This window comes from Peromyscus maniculatus, chromosome 8 (assembly GCF_049852395.1).
Source record: "Peromyscus maniculatus bairdii isolate BWxNUB_F1_BW_parent chromosome 8, HU_Pman_BW_mat_3.1, whole genome shotgun sequence".
NCBI classification, from domain to species: Eukaryota; Metazoa; Chordata; class Mammalia; order Rodentia; family Cricetidae; genus Peromyscus; species Peromyscus maniculatus.
The window spans coordinates 10,252,074-10,273,557 of NC_134859.1; the positions used below are offsets into that span (position 1 = coordinate 10,252,074).

The 21,484-nt window shown below is 48.1% G+C and overlaps 1 protein-coding gene across 1 annotated transcript in view; it reads right to left on the reverse strand.

Moving 5' to 3' along the window:
- Nucleotides 1-1,563: 1,563 nt before the first annotated feature.
- The window catches only part of Sec14l5 (SEC14 like lipid binding 5), a 38,792-nt gene continuing 18,871 nt past the window's right edge, over nt 1,564-21,484 (reverse strand). Inside the window, exons 6-16 of the mRNA XM_006984666.4 lie at nt 21,100-21,292; nt 18,299-18,411; nt 17,044-17,233; nt 13,426-13,514; nt 13,272-13,342; nt 12,645-12,816; nt 10,162-10,296; nt 7,753-7,887; nt 7,216-7,443; nt 5,067-5,245; nt 1,564-3,726 (exon numbers count right to left, since the gene is read on the reverse strand). Coding sequence (XP_006984728.2) covers nt 3,615-3,726; nt 5,067-5,245; nt 7,216-7,443; nt 7,753-7,887; nt 10,162-10,296; nt 12,645-12,816; nt 13,272-13,342; nt 13,426-13,514; nt 17,044-17,233; nt 18,299-18,411; nt 21,100-21,292 — 1,617 coding nt within the window. The 3' untranslated portion in view covers nt 1,564-3,614. The remainder of the gene's footprint in view (nt 3,727-5,066; nt 5,246-7,215; nt 7,444-7,752; nt 7,888-10,161; nt 10,297-12,644; nt 12,817-13,271; nt 13,343-13,425; nt 13,515-17,043; nt 17,234-18,298; nt 18,412-21,099; nt 21,293-21,484) is intronic.

Genomic DNA, 21,484 nt, shown 5'->3' on the forward strand with positions numbered 1-21,484 from the left:
TAAGGAATGTAGATTAACAAGGGACAGACAAGGTAATCCTTTGCCATTGACATTGGGAAACTCTCTGAGGGGCCTCTCGCAGGCCCCCAGGACAAATTCATTTCAGTCCTTTCCTTTCATCATAGAAGAAACCCCCTCTCAGAGCAATTAAAGAAACTAATGCCTGTTGTAAAAAACCATACTGCTCAGGATGATAGAACAGCTATAGAAGAGAGAACAAAAATTTTAGGAGAAAACATAAAGTGAATTTTTGGCAAATTTCTATAAATGAACAAAGACCAAAATTAAAAATACAAATAAATGATGTTCTCATTGAAACTCTTGTAGACACAGGTGTGGACATATAAATAATTGCACCAGAATCTTGGCATCCAAAGTGGCTTCTTCAGGAGCTGAATGTTCAGCTTTTAGGGATTGGAACATTATCTCAAGTGATATAGAGTTTGAGATGGGTCAAATGTATAGGACCAGAAGGACAGAGAGGAAAATTAAAGCCATATGTGTTTGATATAGCTATGAATTTATGGGTACATGATTTGTTACAACAATGGAATACCCAGATTAACATTCCTCCAATCTCAGAAACCAACCCTAAACTACTAATACATGTTTTTGAGAAAAATATTGGAAGGTATTATAAAGAACAATCACTGACCATCCAGACTGTACAAGAACAGGGCACAAGAGCTGCTGATCTTTCAAAGACACCAACAGCCTACCTTTAAAACAGTTAACAGATAAGACTGTATGGGTTCATCAATGGCCTTTAACAATAGAGAAACTGCAGGCCTTAGAACAGCTGGTACAAGAGCAGTTAAAGGCTCAGCATATTGAAGAATCAACTAGCCCTTGGAATTCTGTATTTGTTATTAAAAAGAAATCTGGTAAGTGGAGGGTGATAACAGATCTAAGAGAAATTAACAAGGTAATTCAGCCAATGGGCTCTCTATAATCTAGAATTCCTTTGCCTACTCTGTTACCTATAGGAAGGCCTCTTACAGTTATCGATGATTTAAAAGACTGTTTCTTCTCAATACCCTTACAAAAAGACAGAGAAAAAAATTGCCTTTACGGTACCTGCTTAGAAAAAATCTCAGCCAGTCAGGAGATAGCAATGGAAGGTTCTCCCACAGGGAATATTAAACAGCCCAACCCTGTGCCAATATTTTGTACAACAGCCATTGGAAGTAATACATAAACAATTTCCTAAATCTATAATTTATCATTACATGGACAACATTTTACTAGCTGATTCAAATGTGGATACTTTAGAAAGAGTGTACCGGGCATGGTGGCGCAAACCTTTAATCACAGCACTCGGGAGGCAGAGGCAGGCGAGTCTCTGTGAGTCCAAGACCAGCCTGGTCTACAGAGTAAGTTCCAGGATAGACTCCAAAGCTACACAGAGAAACCCTGTCTCAAAAAGCCAAAAAGAAAAAAATAAAAAAGAAAGAACATTTGAAGAAGTAAAGAAAATTTTGCCTTGTTGGAGATTACAAATTGCTCCTGAAAAGATATAAAGAGGAGATTCTATTAATCATTTAGGATATAAAATAGGTCTACAGCTGGGCAGCAGTGGCACATGCCTTAAATCCTAGCACTCAGGAGGCAGAGGCAGGCGGATCTCTGTGAGTTTGAGGCCAGCCTGGTCTACAGAGAAAGATCCAGGACAGGCACTAAAACTACACAGAAAAACCCTGTCTCAAAAAACAAAACAAAAAAATAGGTCTACAAAAAATTAGACCCAAAAAGGTGCAAATTAGGAGAGATCAATTACAGACTCTTAATAACTTTAAAAGATTATTTGAAGACATTTCTAATCTATAGACCACTATTGGGGTAAAAATGATGAACTGAGTAATTTGTTCAAAACCTTAGAGGGTAACAAGGACTTAAATAGTCCAAGAGAATTATCAGCTGAAGCTGAGAAAGAATTGGCTTTGGTGGGAAAGAAAATACAGGATATACGTGAGGATCGTGTGAATCCAAAGCTTGATTGCATTTTGTTATTTTACCCTCTAAGCATTCTCCTACAGGAATTTTAATGCAGAGGGAAGATATTATATTGGAATGGATATTTCTACCAAATAAACAGAGTAAAAAATTAAAACTTATGTGAAAAAGATCTCTGAGTTGATTTTAAAAGGAAAATTGAGACTTCATCAATTAGCAGGAATAGACCCAGCAGAAATTGTAGTACCTTTAACTAATGATTAAATTGAAGAATTATGGGCAGAAAGTGAACCTTGTCAAAAAGATTGCAGTAATTTTTGGGGGAGAGATTAACAACATATATCCCAAAAACCATAGAATTAAACTTACAAAGAGAGCTAACTGGATCCTGCCTCTCATTGTACAGCAAACACCACTATCTGGAGCCCCTACATTTTATACTGATGCAAACAAACAAGGAAAGGCAGGTTACAAATCAGAAAATATAAGTAAAGTGGTTCAAAGTCCTTATAATTCTGTCAAAACATCGGAATTATATGCCATTCTTATGGTATTAATGGATTTCTTGGAACCTGTCAACATAGTTACTGACTCTCAGTATGTCAAAAGAGTGGTCTTACATATTGAAACTGCTGAATTTATCCTTAATGAGTCAGAATTAACTTCCTTATTTATTCAGTTATAAGAAATAATCAGGATAAGAATCATCCCTTATATATAACTCACATCTGATCCCAAACAGGTCTGCTAGGCCCTCTAGCACAAGGAAATGATGAAATTGATCAACTATTGATAGGAAATGTGCTGGAGGCCTCAGAGTTTCATTTTAAAAAATCATGTAAATAGTATTTAAAAAAGAATTTTTCTATAACCTGGAAACAAGCCAAGGAAATTATAAGGAAATGTCCCACTTGTTCTTTATATAATCAGATTCCACTACCAGCAGGATGTAACCCAAAGTTTACTCAGAGGAATGAAATCTGGCAGATGGATATGTTTCATTTTGTAGAATTTGGAAAACTGAAATATATACACCACACCATTGATACCTGTTCAGGATTTCAGTGGCCAACTGCTTTGAGTTCTGAGAAGGCTAATTCTTTAATCACAGGTTTGCTAGAAGTTATAGCCATCATGGGTATACCTGTACAAATTAAAACTGACAATGCTCCAGCATATGTCTCTAGTAAATGAAACAGTTTTTTGCTTATTACAATATAAAGCATATTACGGGGGAAGTTCCCTTCTGTACTCTCCTGGGAGATGGGTGACGGCACCGAACAGTGATGATCCCTTGGTAGAAAAGGCCTCCCTGAGGAAAGGGCCAACCTATTAGAAGCACAGTCAATGGTGAGTCGGGGCCCAGTCCCTGTCCCAGCTCTAGTCTCCAGGTCTTGGACATAGGAGATGGAGCATCCATGAGGTCTCAGCTTTTAAAAGAAATTCAAAAGAATCGGGCCTGTCCTTGTCCCCTCAAGGGCGGTGAAGTAAGGCTCCTTCTGCACACAGGCAGAGAGCTGGATCTCTGCTGTGGGGTCCCCACACCCCAGCTGTACCACCCTATATCCAGCATGGTCCCAGATGTCTGGACTGGCCCTCTTCTCATCCTGGACACTGCCTGGTACCAGAAGCACTCGGGCTGCCAGCAGGTTCCCGGTCAGCTATCTGGACACCACTGAGCCACTGTGGGACTGTCCAGAGGAGGAGGAAGAGGTGGTGGCGCTGAGCTGAGAGAAGCGGCTGGTGCAGGATTCCAGGCTGGACATGGAGCCCCTGGGGAAGAAGCATGTGTACACCTTAAGTTATCTCCCAGGCAAGAGCTGTTAATACTGTACATGAGGCCCCAGGGCTCCTTCCTCAAGGCTGCTAACCACCACCAGGGACTAACAGATGCAGAGGGAAAGTCAGTGATGCCATAATGAGCAAAGAGAAGCTACCAGCTCCCTGGACCCAGTTCCCAGGGACCAGTCGGGCCTGCCACAGCCGAGAGCCACACTGACTAGAACGGAGCAGAGAAACCCATAGCCTGGGAATAGCTCAGTCCCAGGCTCGTTCTCTCTGGTTTTCTTCAGTCAAAACTAAGTATGGTGGCACAAATCTGCAAACCCAGCACACCAGAGGTGGAGGCAGGAGGATTGTGAATCCCAAGCCAGCCTAGGCTAACAATTAACCCCACTCCAGATATCAGGTCAGAGCTGGCCAGAAAGAACTTTCTAGTTTCTTTTGGTTTTCTGAGATAGTGTCTTATTATGTAGCACAGGCTAGACTCAAACTTGGGATCCTCCTATCTTGGCCTCTACCTCATATAGCTACATTTGTTCTTTACTAGTGAAATAAAAGGGATGGGCATAGTTACATTGCTAAAGTGCTTGCCTGGCACGCATGAAACTCTGGGTTTGAGTCCCAGTACCACATAAAGCCAGGTGTGGAGGTGCACACATGTGACCCCAGCACTTGGCAGGCAAGAGGATCAGGAGTTCAAGATCTCCCTCAGCCACATAGTGAGCTCAAGGCCAACCTATATTTCATGAGACCCTGACTCAAAACTAATGAGAAATTAAAATGAAATGCAAAAGGGGGGAAGAAATTGAAGACGTTGCCTGTTCCACCTCCGGGCTGCCCGGTCACTTCTGAGTGCCCGCTGTGTGCCAAGTGAACCATCTCTTCAGTGGTTCCCATGTAGTAGTTGGGTTTCCTATACCTCAGGGAGTTGAGGGGCCTTGTCTCCTCTGTAGACAGCAACTGGGAAGCTCAGTGGGGGGCAGGGGGTGGAGGGTCCTTAATAACCCAAAGTAGCAATCTGCAGACAGTTATCTATAAGGCACTGCTCTAGAATACTTTAGAGTCGTTGCAAACAGAGGAATCTAGGATTGAAGGGTGGTCCCTCCTCCTCTCTCCTGGCCCTGTGCACTGAGACCCCTGAAGGGAGGCTCTGCTGCTGCTACAGAGGGTGAAGGTTCAGCATTTGAGCCTCTTCCTCACACTAAGTTCCTAGAGAGGGCTGCTGGTGTCCACCCAGCAGAAACCGGCCCCAGGCCACTGCATACATAGTCAGTCCCCAATCACAGGAGCAGCAGTCTCCAGGGCTGGTGGGAGCCCCAGGCCTCCCCTACCTGAAGTCTTCAGATGCCAGCACTTCACAGTAGTACAGGAGCTTACACTTGGGACCAGGACTGTGCAGAGCCGTCAGGACATCCTCCACCCCTGGGAGGCTGCAGGCCACACTCTCAGCGGGACTGTGAATCTGCCACTGGAGCAGGTAGATGCCAGGCCACTGAGTCACATGGGAACCCTGAAACACAGAACCCACAGTAAGACCAGGTCCTCCTGGGGATGAGATGGAAAGATGGGTCCCCTGGAACAAGACGGGAGTTGAGTCTCTCTGGGGACAGGTTGGGGAGCTGCGTCCTACTGGGAATGATATGGGCCATGGGTCTTCCTATTGCTATGTGGGGCTGGGTCCTCCTGAGGACAAGATGGGGAATTAGGTTCTCCTGGAGACGGGATGGGAGGTTGAGCCTTCGTAGATTTTCTGTAGCCAGGCTTGGGAATGGCGTCTCTTTGTATTTGGTCTTTTCCAGTATCCCAGAAAATCCTTTATAAGTGCTTTCCAAAGCCTCCTTGTGGTGACTGCCATATCCCAGGGACCAGAGCTTCCTGCTTAATGTGGGAGAGCAGACCCTGGAGTGTGGGGTGCAGGACAGCAGTGGGATGCTGTGGGATGCTGTCTCTGCTAATGAGTTAGGTCTGCAATCCAAGGGCTTCTGAGAAGCCACTAGGAAGGTGTTAGGGAGAATGTGTGGAGGAGCAGGGAGGGGGAGGGGGCATGTGTGTGTATGTGTAAATGTATATATGTATGTGTATGTGTATGTGTAAATGTGTGTATGTACAATGTGTATGTCTGAGATAGAGAGTGAATGAGTGTGTGTGTGTGTGTGTGTGTGTGTGTGTTCAACATTTCACCTGTAACACTGACCTCATGGAGAGATTTTGGGGATGAACAAAGTAGCTTACAGCCCAGTTACACACCCATGTTCTGGCCTAGACCCAGAACATGTTCTGGATCCTCAGCTGCGATGGAAACATTCATGCCAGAGTCAAGAGGCAGGAGATATGGACTCCCAGCCCTGCATTCAGAACTTCATAGTGGGGGGTGTTCGGGAGCTTCTGAGGCCAGGGTCTTGGGGTGCTGGATCTGGCTGCTGACCTTGGGGCCTTACCACTTGCCCTGCTGTGCGGACGTCCTCTGGTCCCACAACTCACCCCAGCCCATGAGGTCTCCCGCTTCTTTCTCCAGCTTGGTCCTGCCATTCCTCCCACCCAGGAGGACACCGCCACCTCCCCCAGCCCCAGCCACCCTGAAGGCCCTCATGAACTCATGTGGGGAAGCGGGACTCTGAGTTCCAAAGCCCATCCTCCACCCACCATGAGGTGATAACATGGGCTGAACAGTGCCCCCCCAAAATCCATGTCCACTCAGAACCTCAGAAAGACGACCTTACTTGGTTATTTCTCCCATGTGTCAGCTAAGGATTTAGGGTCAATCCTAAACATGACCACCGCTGTCCTTATAGGAGAATGGGGAGGGGACTTGAGGCACAAGACAGAGACATGGAGGACAGAGCCATAGAAGGCAAGGGTAAGGACTGAAGTTATGTGTCTGCAAGCCAGAGACCCACGAAAGGGACAAGAAAGAACCCTTCCTCAGCCTTTAGGGAACCCCCCAGGCTCCTTGACTGGATCTGTCGCCTCCTGAATTTAGAGATGAGAAATTTTGCTTGATTTAAATGGCACCAGTGGTAGCCATTTGGGGCCCCCACATGAATGTATGTGCTTGTGCATGAGTGTGTGTGTCCACACCTGGCTTTTTTTTCCACGTAGGTTCTAAGGATCAAACCCAGGTCTTTGTGTTTACAAGAAAGACAAGCGCTTCACTGACTGAGCTACGGCCCCAGCCTCCCTTAGGCCAGTTAGGCCTTTAATGATTCCTTTTCCTCATGCAGAAGAAACTGAAGCCCCAGCTCCAGTTGGCCTCCAGCTGCCTCTTAGCTTAGTGCCCCTCCCCCCTCCATGTAGCCTTCTGGAGTGGAGGGGGGGCCTCCTATTACACAGACACTAGGGGCTCTCTCCCCGGTCGCCCTGCAGGGTCCCAGAGGCTGGGAGCACATCCACTTTGTTCACGCTGTCCCCCCAGAGCCCTGGCCTGGGAGGGATGCTTGATAGCCCAGGCCGAGTTAGTAACCACAGCCCACGCCTACACACCTGAACGCTCTGACCTTCCCGGCAGATGAGGGGCGCCTCTACACGGCTGTAATCTGTCCCAAGGACCCAGCTCTTGTCGATTAGCTGCCCACTGGCTCTAACCCCAGGCTCCTGGGGACCCAGCTTGGGGGCCTGCTTCACATGGTACAGACTGAACACCACGTCTCCTCGGAGGATGTCAAAGTCCCAGGTGATGACTGACTCCCCATCTGGAATTTCCATGGCAACCTGCATAAGGGGAGCAGAGTCCCGGGGTCAGGGTGTTGTTCTCTGGTCATCTACCAGTCTCCCTGTTGTCAGAGTGAACTGCTAAGACTCCCCCACTCTCCCTCCTCCCAGAACCCCACCTCTCCCTGAAAGGCCTGGTCACTTGGGGTGCACTGCGGGTGCCAGGGATTTTGCAACCATCCCATGTCCCAAAGCTGCTGGGACAGAGCTGAAACAGTGACCAGAATCACCCCACACCCACTCTGAAGGAACATGATCCAGGACACCACCCCACCATGCCCTTCCAGACCAGGTGGCACCAGGTGGCACCTCGTGGGGGGTCCCGCGGAACACGCTGGCTGCATGGTAGGTCTCACTCCACTGCCGGAGCTGGTCAGCCTGCTCCTGCTCTTCCTCGGTCAGATACAGGGACTTGGGGACCAGGCCTCCTTCTGGAACATTACACTGAGGGGAGATTTCAAAGACTGAAGGGGTTGGCAAGTCAGGGCTGCCTCATCAGGTGCTCTGTGAGCCCTGAAACAGCGTAGGAATAGCAAGATAAGATACACTCTTCTCACTTAATGAAAGAGGGGAAATGGGACCCGAGACACGCGAGGCCAGGCTGCTTTCCCAAGATCACACAAGGTGCACGTGGCTGACCAGGGCACAAAACTATGTTTGGGTTGAATGTGATAGTACATGCTTATAATCCCAACATTCAGAAGGTTGAGGAAGGGGGACCCTAAGTTCTGGGCCAGCCTGAGCTAAACAGTGAGACCCTTCTCAAGAGCAAAACAGGGTCTGGTGAGATGGTTCAGTGGCTAAGGGCACTTGTAACCAAGTCTGAACCTGAGTGCCATCCTCAGAACCCACATGTTAGAGGGAGAGACGGATCCCTGCAGGCCTGTCTCCAACCTCCACATGCATGATGTGGTATTTGTGCACCTACACAACACACACACACACCCCACACATACTCATACACACACCCCACACATACACACACATTCACACACACACACACACCACACACATACTCATACACACACCCCACACATACTCACACACACATTCACACACACTCACACACACCACACACTCACACACACCACACACTCACACACACCACACACTCACACACACATTCACACACCACACACACACTCACACACACACACCACACACACATACTCATACACACATCCCGCACACACACACATTCACACACACACACCACACACTCACACACACTACACACACACATTCACACCAACTCACACACACTACACACTCATACACACCACACATACCACACACACACTCACACACACCACACACACATACCACACACACACTCACACCACACACATACCACACACACACACAGTAAGGGGGGAAAGACCCCTGCACTCCTAGCCCTCTTCATGGTGTCTGGCTAGGTGTGGTTCCCCCTTCTGTAGCACACTCAGAGTGGGGGCAGCATCTTTCCTTCGGCAGTGGGACCTGACCAGTGCCGGGTCTGTCTGGTTCTATAGGTGTCCCCAGGTAAAGGTGCCCTGGTGGCCAAGCCCCAGACCCCAAACACCAACACACAACAGTTTTCCTTGTTTCACTTTGAAAACAAAAGTTTGGGGGAGGATAACAGAGTCCCGTCCTTGCCCATGGTCCTTCAGTAAGTCCTTGAGAGATGTAGGCCGGTCGCCCAAGAAGAAATCATACGTCTGTATCACAAAAGCAGAGCACAGTCAAGCTGGACAGAGGTCCTAAGAAAACCATCTGACCGACAAGCGGCTTGCTGCCTGGTGTCTGTGCTGGGGGACGAAGGGTGTGCCCACAGATGGCCTGGGGATGAGAGCAGGACCAGACTCACACTCCTGGGAGCCGTAAGAGAGTCTGGATACTGCTTTCCCTACGCATCCCAGGTGGAGTGGCCATGGACTGGGCTGGGCTCACTTACTCCCTTTTAAAAGATGTGTTTATTTATTTAATTTATGTGTGTGCGGATTTATGCACACGTCACACATATGGGTAGAAGGCCAAAAGAGGGCACTAGGGATCTCACACCACACTGTCGATCACTTTGAGACAGAGACTCTCACTGAATCTGGGGCTCAATTCTCTTGATAAGGCTAGAAGCCAGCAAGCTGTCTCTGTCCTACATCTGCCTGTCCTGGATTTGTGACATTTGTGAATTCCTTCCTTACAATGTGAGTGCTGGAATCCAAGCCCCAGTCCTTATAATTGTAGCAACTGTTGTTTTTTAAAATCTTTAACATTTATTTTTATGTGTATGGGTGTTTTGCCTGTAGGTTTGTTTATGTACCACATGCACAGGGTGCCTATGGAGGCCAGGAGAGGGCGTTGGATCCCCTGGGACTGGAGTTACAGCTAGTTGTGAGGCACCATGTAGGTGCTGGGAATCAAATGCAGGTCCTCTGGAAAAGCAGCCAGTGCCCTTAGCTGCTGAACCATCTCTTCAGCTCCAGCAAGTACTCTTAAATGCTGTACCACCTCTCCAGCCCTCACTGCCTTTAAAAGAACCAAAGGAAGGCCCACCTCAAGAGATGTCGCCTCTCTGAGGAAGCTTCTACAACCAGCCTTAAAGCCAGCGTGTCCTTGGTGAGAGTGCGTGGGGGGATCACTAAGGTGCTCTTCATCAGCTTCCTGGCCCCAGGAGTCTGGGTTCCCAGGCTCCTGCCCTGATCCTTTCTGGGACCCAGGACCAGCAGCCAGACTCACCACACTCTCTCCTCCAAGGAAGTCGGGGACCACATCCTTGTCCAGGTAGTCCACCAGGCCCCCAGGGCCCTGGTAATTGCTGCCACTGTAGATGAGAAACTTCCTCCTGGTGTTCTCATTGATGAAGGGGCTGACCTGGAGGCGGGGCAAGGGAAAGTTAGAGAGCTTTATTTCACTTTATTTCTGGTTTGGTTGTGTTTATTTTTATTTTATTATATTTTTTGGTTTAAGGGTTTTTTGCTTTGTTTTGAGAAGGGTTTCATTCTGTGGCTCAGATTGGCATCAAACTGGGGTTCTTCCTGCCTTGGCCTCTTCTTGCTTGGCTACAGGCATGAATCACCAGACATAGCTCAAAACTGATCTCTTTAAAAGCACTTTTTACATGTATTTATTTTGGGGTGGGCATTTGTGGAAGTCAGAGGACAGCTTTTGGGAGTTCTTCGTCTCCTCCTGAATGTGTCGTAGGGATTGAACTGGGGTGGCCAGGCTTGGCCACAGGCACTCTTCCCGGCTGAGCCCTGTCACCAGCCCTGACTCCATCCCAAGACAGCATAAACTAGGCATGGTGGTGCATCCCATAATCTCAACACTTTTGGTGACAGAAGCAGGAGGATTAGACGTTCAAGGTTATCTTTGGGTCAATAGTGAATTTGAGGCTAGCTTGGGTTAAATGAAATCCTAGTTTATAAAAGGGGGGGGGGACATACCAAAACCACAGAAGTTGAGCTTGTGTACATTTATACCACTCCTTTAGAGTTGAACAAGATAAAAAACTTAAAATAAAATTATTATTATTATTATTATTATTATTATTATTATTATTATTATTGGTTTTTCGAGACAGGGTTTCTCTTGTGTAGCTTTGCGCCTTTCCTGGAACTCACTTGGTAGACCAGGCTGGCCTCGAACTCACAGAGATCCGCCTGCTTCTGCCTCCCAAGTGCTGGGATTAAAGGCGTGTGCCACCACCACCCGGCTTAAAATAAAATTTAAAAAAGAAGCTAAAACAATTTTTTTAAAAAGATAAAAAAAACTTAAAGGAAATCATATCAATTTAAAATTTAGCTATTTTAGGGCTGGAGAGTTGGCTTAAAGGTCAAGGTCCTCTTCCAGAGGACCCAGGTTCAATTCCTAGCACCTACATGGTAGCTCATAACTGTCTGTAGCTCCAGTTTCAGGGGATCTGACATCCACACACAGACACACATTCAGGCAAAACACCAATGTGCATAAAATAAAAATAAATCACTAAAAATTAAAAAATATATAGCTATTTTATGTCAAGAAAGTATTATTAAGTGAAAAAGACATCCTGGTGATAAATATATTAATCTAAACTTGCAATCATCAGGCAGTCTTACCTGCTGGATGCTACCACCAGCCCTGACTTGATTTTCTTTCTTTCTTTCTTCCTTTCTTCCTTTCTTCCTTTCTTTCTTTCTTTCTTTCTTTCTTTCTTTCTTTCTTTCTTTCTTTCTTTCTTTCTTTCTTTCTTCCTTCCTTTCCTTTCCTTTCCTTTCCTTTCCTTTTCTTTTCTTTTCTTTTCTTTTCTTTTGAGACAGGGTCTCACCATGTAGTCTCCTGGCTGTCCTGAAACTCAATATATAGATCTGACTAGCCTAGAACTCACAGAAATACTCCTGCCTCTGCCTCCTGAGTGCTAGGATTAAAGGTGTACACCACTACATCTGGTTGATTTGATCTTTTAAAAGTGAATGATTCAGGCTGGGGACATGGCTCAGACAGTAAGGTGCTTGTCACACAAGCGTGAGGAATAGAATGTGGATCTCCAGAACGCACACGTTAAAAAAAAAAAAAAAAAAAAAAAAAAAAAAGCAGCTGGGTTTGATGGCACCCATTTGTAAACCCAGAGCTTGGGGGTTGAGGTGGGCAGTGATAAGTGAATCCCTGGGACTCTCTGGCCAGCTGTCTAGCCCAATCAGTGAGCTCCAGGTTCTATGAGAGACCCTGTCTCAAAAACCAAGATGGAAAGCTCCTGAGGAAGGACACCCAAAGTCAACCTCTGATTGCCACATGAATGCACCTGTGTGCACATGCACCTGACACACATGGGCACCCACGTGAATACACACCTATGCACAAAAACATAAAATTAAAAAGTGCAGGATTCGCCGTGCGGTGGTGGCGCACGCCTTTAATCCCAGCACTTGGGAGGCAGAGCCAGGCAGATCTCTGTAAGTTTGAGGCCAGCCTGGTCTACAGAGCGAGTTCCAAAACAGGCTTCAAAACTACACAGAGAAACCCTGTCTCGAAAACAAACAAACAAAAAGTGCAGGATTTACAGGCTTTTAGGACATTCACCACGTCATAAAAACCCCTCCCATAATCCAGTTATGTTTCCATCTTCTGGAAAGGACCCTGACAACCTTGGATCCGCATCATCTCCGCAGATCTGTGCCTTAGGATCACTCAGGTAGAGGATTCACCCGCTGTGTGGCCCCCTCTCTCGCCCTTGATCTCACCAGCGTCCATAGCACCGGGAATACGCGAGGCGCACGCACGATGAGCAGCCGGCCCAGGGTCTCCGGGTAGTTGTCCTCCACTACCTCGATCATCCGCAGCAGGGCCTTCACCCCCGGCCTCCACAGGTGCCGCATGTTGAGGCCCTCCAGGTCCAGGAGGCAAGTCCAGGAGCTGTTGCAGACACCGGCCGTCGGGCTCTACCTGACTCTGCCACCTACCGGGGCCTCCAGCACTGCCCCCACCACCACCACCACCCTCCCCCAGACACGCGGGATGGAGAAAAGGGCTCAGGCAAGGCTGGGACACAGGACACAGTCCCTGTAGGTTACTCAGCCCAGGAATGGAAATGTGCCAGAGGAAGAGGAAGACAATGGAGCTGAGGAGGAAGGCTGGCCTTGGGAAGCAAAGGCGCTATAAAGCTAAGGGAGCAGTTCAAATTAGCTCAGCCAGAGCTCCGGTTTCTCCACCAGCAAAACCCAGGACAGGGGCCCTGCCTCACCGGATCACTGTAACAACTAGGGGATAGCACTGTCCCACAGCGCCGAGCCGGCTACCTGGCCACCCACATGCGCAGTCAGCGTTAGCTAGCCTGCTTTGGGGGGGTTGCCAGCAACTCGGGTTCTTGCCTGATGGGACGGCCAAACTCTTTCGTGTTCCCTTCGCATCTCTTCTGTCCTTCCTCGTTGACAGAAAGAACCTAGAAGGCAGGCATGGTACTGACAACTGCTGACTACGCCGCTCCGCCCGCAGGCCCCCGACGCCAGCGAAGGACCCACTCACATGCTGCAGCAGCGCCTCCTCGCCCACTGCCTTCATCAGGCCCTTGGTGTCCATCTGGCCCAGGCGCAGGATGTAGAGGGGGCGGCCATCTTTGCGGGTGGGCGGAGCCCAGCAAAGAGAAGAGACGTCTTTTAGGGGAGTGTTGACATGAACCCGTCAAAGCTACACAAGAACTTAACTCTCCTCTTAGGAGCTGAGGTCATGCTGGAGGCTCACCAAGGGACCCCGTACGCTTACTGTGTCTGCTTCTGAGAGCACCTGGCCACCCCTTAGGAAAACTGAACACAAAGACACATTCAAAATTGGAGGGGGTGGCCTAAGTTGGGTGTGGGGACACCCGCACCATCTTGACACCTTTTCTGCCTAAAACTGAAATCAGTAGTGCACTTGTTTGTTTGTTTGTTTGTTTGTTTGTTTGTTTAGGGTTGGAAAGATTGCTCAGTGAAGGAACAGTGGTGCACACCTTTAGTCCCAGCAGGAGGCAGACACAGGTATGTCTCTGTAAGTTTGAGGCCAGCTTGATAGCATGGAATCCTAATCCCAGTGCTGGGGAGTGAGAGACAGAACGGTCCCTGGGGCTTCTGGCCAGCCAGCCTCCTACACTCCGATCTTTGCGCCCCCGGTTCAGTGAGACACCCACATCAAACAGTAAGGTATCCGTCTTGTCTCCACACTCACACATGCATGCATAAGAGTTGTGTTCACACCGCCTGAGCCCTGGATTAGAGAGTGGTCCGCCATGACTTCCAGGGATGTGGAGTTGGGTCCCTTTGGGTGCTGTGTCCCATTTTTCCTCCTTATCACCAGATACCTTGCCTCCTGCAAGGTGTCTTCTACAGAAGGTCCTGTATGCAGGAACCAAAGCTTCAGCCCTGTGCTCCAAACTATTCCGTCTGTCTGTCTGTCTGTCCCCTGTTGTGGTGCTCAGGCTGGGACCCAGAGCCTCCTGCAGGCAGAGGCCCCATCACCAAGTCACATCTCCAGTCTCCGTTCACTTTATGTTTTGAAATAGGTCTCACTAGGTTCCCAGGCCAGCCTGACTTCCCTTTGTAGCCAACATAGACTTTAAACTTGTAATCCTGCCACAGCCTCTGAAGTAGCTGGGATGTCAGACCTGAACTACTAGGCACAGCACTGCTACCCATTTTAAATGGCAAAATAACAACAAAACAAAAAATTCAAAAATCGGGAGGTGGAGAGATGGCTCAAGCCATCAAAAAACAAAACAAAACAAAAAACACTGTTCTTTCAGAGGTCCAGAGTTCAGTTTCCAGCACCCACAGCAGGCAGCCACAACTGCCTGTAACTCCAGTTCCAAGGGATTCGAGGCCTTCTTCTGGCTTCTGTGGGGACACACACACACACACACACACACACACACACACACACACACAAATAAATCTTTACAAAACACAAAAATGTCACAAGTAAGGCACAAGAAAAGGACACTTGTTTAGAATGAAGCAGACACAAGATAGATGGGCTGGAGAGATGGCTCAGGGGTTGGGAACACTGACTGTTCTTCCAGGGGCCCCAGGTTCAATCCCAGCACCCACACAGCCATTCACAACTGTCTGTGGTTCCAGTTCCAGGGGATCCAACACCTTCTTCAGGCACACATACATGCAGGCAAAATACCCATATATATAAAATAAAGTTTAAGAAAAAAAGAAGACGCCAAGCAGTGGTGGTGCACGCCTTTAATCCCAGCACTCAGGAGGCAGAGCTAGGTGGATCTATGTGAGTTCAAGGCCAGCCTGGGCTACAGAGTGAGTTCCAGGACAGGCACCAAAACTACACAGAGAAACCCTGTCTCAAAAAAGAAAGAAAAAAAGAAGACACAGCGTGGGCTTGGTCAACCTCAACAGAGATCCTGTGTGCCAGATGACTCTGTGTGTGTGTGTGTGCCAGATGACTCTGTGTGTGCGCGCGCGCGTGCCAGATGACGCTGTGTGTGTGTGTGTGTGTGTGTGTGTGTGTGTGTGTGTGTTATATGTGTGCGAGTGAGTATAGAGGCCAGAGGTCAACATCAGATGTCATCCTCTATATCTTTTATTTATTTATTTAGTTTATTCATTCATTCATTCATTCATTCATTCATTCTCCATCATGATTATTCGTTTTTGTTTTCAAGACAGGGTTTCTCTGTGTAGTTCTGGCTGTCCTAGAACTCGCTCTGTAGAGCAAACTGGCCTCGAACTCAGAGATATCCTGCCTCTGCCCCCTGAGTGCTAGGATTAAAGGTGTGCGCCACCACTGCCCAGTGTCCATCATGTTTTTTATGTGACAGGATCTCTTGTTAGACATAGAACTCACCAATTTACCTAGATTGGCCAGTGAGCCTCAGATAGCCCCATCTCCACGGTGAGCCACAGATAGCCCCTGTCTCCACATCATTGAGACTACAAACACGGTACCTGGCTCTCCAGTGGGTGCTGGGGATTGAACTCGGGGCCTCATCTTGCACAGCCAGCACTTCACTGAGCCCTCTCCCCAGCCCCTCAGAGGACTGAAAATTTTTACCATTCTACACATGTCCTTGAGCAAACCCTAGAGTTGAGGATTTCAAACTAGCAAGTAGAGAGAGTTCACAAATATGGAAGCCATAAATAAGGAGTCAACTATGTGTTAAGAAACCACCCTGGCCTGTTCTTCAGGAGAACCAAGCATTTGCCGTCATCAGCATGTGCACCATTTTTCATAAAAGACCTTAAAGAATACAGCAGTCACTGGCTTCACAGCTCTATAGTTTTTAAATCTGGAAATGGTACCCACAGAAGGAAGAATAGTGTCCCCCAAGAACGTATGTCCACCAGAACCTTCAGATGGGACCTAAGTTGTAAACGGAGCTGCAGACGTCAATTAAGGATCTCAAGATGACGTCAGGATGGATGTGTGGTGGGTTCTAAATGACCTAGGGCTCCTGTGAGGTGGGGAAGGGACATGCAGAGCTACCCACAAGGAAGAGCATGCCAAGTGGGAGCAGAAATTAAGAACAATGCAGCCACAAACTCAGGGGCCATCAAAAGCTGAGAGAGGTGGGGTAGGACTCTCCCCTAGAGCTTCTTGATTCCATCTGTTTATTTGTTTGTTTGTTTATGAATGACAGGATCTCTAGTCCAGGCTGGCTTCGAACTCACTATATAGCTGAGAATAAACTCGAACTTCTGGTCCTTCTACCTCCACCTCCTGAGTGTTGGGAATTCAGATGTGTCCCACCAAACTCAGATCTGTGAAGTGCTGGGGATCAAACCTAAGGCTTTGTGCACGTTAGGCAGCCCTCCACCAACTGGATAGCCACATCCCTAGTTCTGCTGTCTTCTGAATCCCAGACTGCCACCCTCCAGAGCTGGCATCTGCTGTTTTAGTTCCAGTTGGCGATGGCTGCCTAAATAAATCCATACTAATTGACGAGAGTATGACGTATGATGGCCCTGGGGCAGAAACATCTTCCCAAGACCAAAATCTATGCCTATCCCACCTCCTGCACAGCTGGGTGACACATCACAAGTATCTCCAGATGCCCCAGAAGTCTACAAGGGAACCTGAGATGCCAGCATGCGGTGCATCCTTTAGAGCATCCTCGGCATTCACACATGGCTCAGGTGTGGGACGCACCTATGTCCTGGTAGTGCCAACCTCCGGCATAGAACTCCTGCAGAGGAGCAGGGGGCTGCCAGGTCTGCAGAAGGAGATCCACCTGGTGCTGCTTCCGCCAGCTCAGGGACTGGCACAACATGTCTCGGGCCTTGTCCAGGTGGAAGTCTCGTGCCCGCAGGAAGCGCAGGATGTGCTCATCTTTGGGGATCTGAGAGACAGAGAAGAGATAAGACCACAGAATGGTACTGCCAACCCTTCAGGTAAAGTGACAGGAATGGTCCCTTACCTCATCTGCAAAGGAGCTGGGAAAAGTAGCCCAAGCAAAGAGAAACCAGGGGCGTGGGGGTTGGGGGGTGAACAGCTGTGCACTGTGGCTGCCTAGCATCCCTCCCTCTTTGTCTTGGAAATAGCATCTTTCCTTGGGGTAACTCCTCCTCCTCTCCCTCCCTCCTCTCCCCTCCCCCTTCAACTCCTCCTCTTTTCCCAATACCATATGTATGTAAAACCAATCCTAGTACAAGCTGTCTTTTCTGGGGTTCTTCCTTTGAGCCAGATTCCACCCTAAGGATCTGGTGCGACCCACACTGTATGAACAATGTCCCCGTTTTACATTTGCAGACATGGAAGCAGGCCGGTTATACCACAGGCCAACACTGAGCAACTCTCTCGTCTGGCCCCAGGGCTGGGGAGGGAAAGGTAAGTGATCCATGCTAAGCAACAAGTTCTGATCCTGCTTGGGACTGAGGTATATGGTGCACACCCCTGTCACTGGAACGAGTGCTTGAAGGCAAAATCTAGACAATTAGCTATCACTCTTACTAAGTCATATGACTGAGAAAAGGACAGTGTCCATGGTCAAATGAGCATGGTACTATATAGCTATAATTCTCAGTTGCACAAGAGTGTGTGCGCGCGCGCGCGCACACACACACACACACACACACACACACACACACGTCCCCAGGGGACATATGCCCATGCCAAGGACCATTTCGAATTGTCATACCTGGATGAGGCAAGGTACTGGCATCTACTGACTGGAGACTAGGGATGCTACCAGGCATCCTACAATACACATAATAAACACCTTCTCCAAAGAACATCACTAGCAGGAGGGTGGTGCCATCAGTATGTGTAAAGGACAGACAGGACAGATGTAGCAGAAATGAATGAAAATGTCAATTTTTAGTGTTACTGATAGCATAAGCTTGCTTATCTTTCCTCCCCGCTGCCTTGGCTGATTCCTGTCGTTAAATGCATGCCCCACACCCACCTTGCCTTTGTGAGTCTCCTGTAACCAGTGCCGAAGCTGGACCAGGCAACTCTCCTGCATGGGCGTGAGATGGCCCAGACACCTCTCGATGTAGTCTGCATCCAGCTTGTCCCCTTGATGGAGGGAAAAATGAGGATTTCAGGGCAGGGGAAGAGGGGGCATCCTCTGTCTCAGTCTCTTTTCCTTTTCCTTTTTTTTTTTTTTTTTTTGTGAGACAGGGTCTCATGTACCCTAGGCTAGATTTCAGATATACCATGTAGCAGAGGCTATCTTTGAGCTCCTGATCTTCCTACCTACACCTCTTGAGTGCCAGGCTACAGGTATGTGCCACCATATCTGGTGTCTTAGTTAGGGTTACTATTGCTGTGATGAAACACTGTGACCAAAGCAACTTGGGGTTTACTTGGCTTACACTTCCATGTCGTGTTCACCATAGAAGGAAGAAAGGACAGGAACTCAAACAGGGCAGGAGCACAGAGGCAGGAGCTGATGCAGAGGCCACAGAAGGGTGTTGCTTCCTGGTTGCATGTTGCTCATCATGGCTTGGCCTGCTTTCTTAGAGAACTAAGGACCACCAGCCCAGGGGCAGCCCACCCACAATGAGCTCCCCCCCCCCCCCATCAATCACTAATTAAGAAAATGCCCAACAGCCAGATTTTAAGGAAGCATTTTCTCAATTGAGGTTCCCTCCTTTCAGGTAATTCTAGTTTGTGTCAAGTTAACATAAAACTAGCGGGCATATCTATCTGGTGACGTGGGTCTTTATCACATGGCCTACACTCTGTGTGGCCCTCTCTACTTGCCCACTGTCTGAGCTCTGGAATGTGGTTCTTAGCCAGGAAACAGCCATAAGAGCTCCAAAACCATCTTTCTAAACGGTTATCTAGATGGTTTTGAAAAGTTATGCTGGGCAAACCTGTACGTTACCACTGGGGGCCTTCCCTCCAGGTCTCAATGTGGCGATGATTCTCACACTTTGTGCTGAGGTTCTGGGGACTGTTATCTCCCCAGCCTTTACTTTTTGTTTTTAACATCCCATCATGAGCACTTTCTACATCAACAAAGACTGAACTGCCCCCAGACATGGTGGTGCACATCTATAAATTCAGCACTTGGGAGGTAGACACAGGAGGACTAAGAGGTAAAAATCAGTCTGAGATCCATGAGATAATATCTCAAAATAAATTCATCCCAAAAATAAATAAATCAGGCCAGACATGGTTCTAGGGCTGTACTCAGGAGGCAGAGGCAGGCTGATCTTTATGAGTTTGAGGCCAGCCTGGTCTACAGAGCAAGTTTTAGGTCAGCCAGAGATACATGGTAAGACTGTCTCCAAAAATAAAAATAAAATAAAATAAAAAGATGCTGTACTATGTATATAGTACATACATTTTTTCATTCCTTGAGTACAAAAATGTACTACATTATTTGTAATTTAAACACACACACATTTGCACATATGCACACACACACACACACATACCCGCACACATCTAAGACAGGCATAGTGATGCACACCTGTAATGCCAACACTAGAAAGAAGAAGGCAGGGGGACCAGGAGTTCATGGTCATCCTTAGCTCCATAGCAAATTCAAGGCCAGACTGGGCTATTTCAGACCCTGTTTTTAAAACAAACAGAAAGCTAGGGGGTTGGTGAGATGACTCATTAGGTAAAGGCATTTGCTACCAAACCTGATGACCTGAGTCTGATGCCCAAAATTCACATGGTGGAAGGAAAGAAATGACTCCCCCAAGTTGTCCTCTGGCCTCTACATGTGCACCGTCACACACACACACACACACACATACACACTATATGATTTCACATGCTATATGATTTGTAGTGAGTTCTAAAGCAGGCTAAAATAGCCTGCATCATGCCTGTAAGTTCAAGGTCATCCTCAGCTGCATACCAAACCCCGGGCCAGCCTCTGTCTCAAACAATAATGTTAATAATGAGCCAACATTAGTAAATAAGGCATAAGGCATTCATACAGTACTATGAAGTGCAAGGGTATGCATGCTGTTCTTGCAACGTTAGTGAGAAATAGTAAAGTACAAACAGGGTGCATGACATGCTCCCACCTGTTCCATATTTTCTAAGTGTGAGCACGCATGTGCACATACATGTGGAGGTGTGTGCCCCTCATGTACCATATGCCCTAGGTAACTTCACAAAACACAAAACTATTGAAGACTCTAGGGAGAGGGAAGAAACTTTCATCCTTTTCTTTTGTGTCTGTCTGTGTGTGCATGTGTGTGTAACAGATGCATGTGTATATGTGTATACATGTGTGAAGGCCAGCCTCAGGTGTGGCTCCTGTGGTACCATCTACCTTGGTTTTGTTTGAGGCAGAATCTCTCACTGGCCTAGGGCTCTCCAGTTAGGATCAATTAGGCTTGGCTGGCACCTCTCTGGTAGTAAGATTACTGGCTGGCTTTTTGTGGGGGTCTGGGGGATGCAAGTCATGTGTGCAAGACAAGCACTCATTGACGGAACCGCCTCTCCGTCCTTACTTCTCACTCTTCATCTCCAGTTCCTTTAGATAGTTTGCTACCATGATCTTGCATTACTCACGCAATTAAAAATATCCCCAAACCACCAGAGGTCAGTTCCTGGTCTAGAAATAGATCGACTCTGAGGAGCAGAGGGAGGAGGCTGAGTGGGTGCCAGACCGTCCCCAACCCTGGCAACCTACAGCACCTCTCCCTCCTCTCCGGGAGCCGGGCAGTGCGGCAGGCTTCCAAGAGCCAGAGGTGAGGGCACAGACTTGGATACTGGTTCTCTGCAGCCACCTACCATCAGCTGTGGCCATCTCAGGATCAGGGCCTGGGGCATCACTGGGGCCATCTGTCACCATGGAGCTGGGATACTGGTGAACAACCCGGCTGCAGGCATCTTCCTCCCGGACTGGGGCAGGTGTCCAGCGGGGAATGTGAGATGTTCCCTGAGAAATGAGCTCACTCAGGTAGTGCTCAATTACTTCCTTTCCCTGGAAGCAACAGACCCAAAGATGTCACTGAACAAGCAGTGCTGTGAGGTCAACACACCAACTCTGAGGAGAGGAGAGGAGAGGAGGGGAGAGGAGGGGAGGGGAGGGGAGGGGAGGGGAGGGGAGGGGAGGGGAGGGGAGGGGAGGAGAGGTGGATTCTAAGCAGGGGCTCTACGGTTGAGCCACACCCTC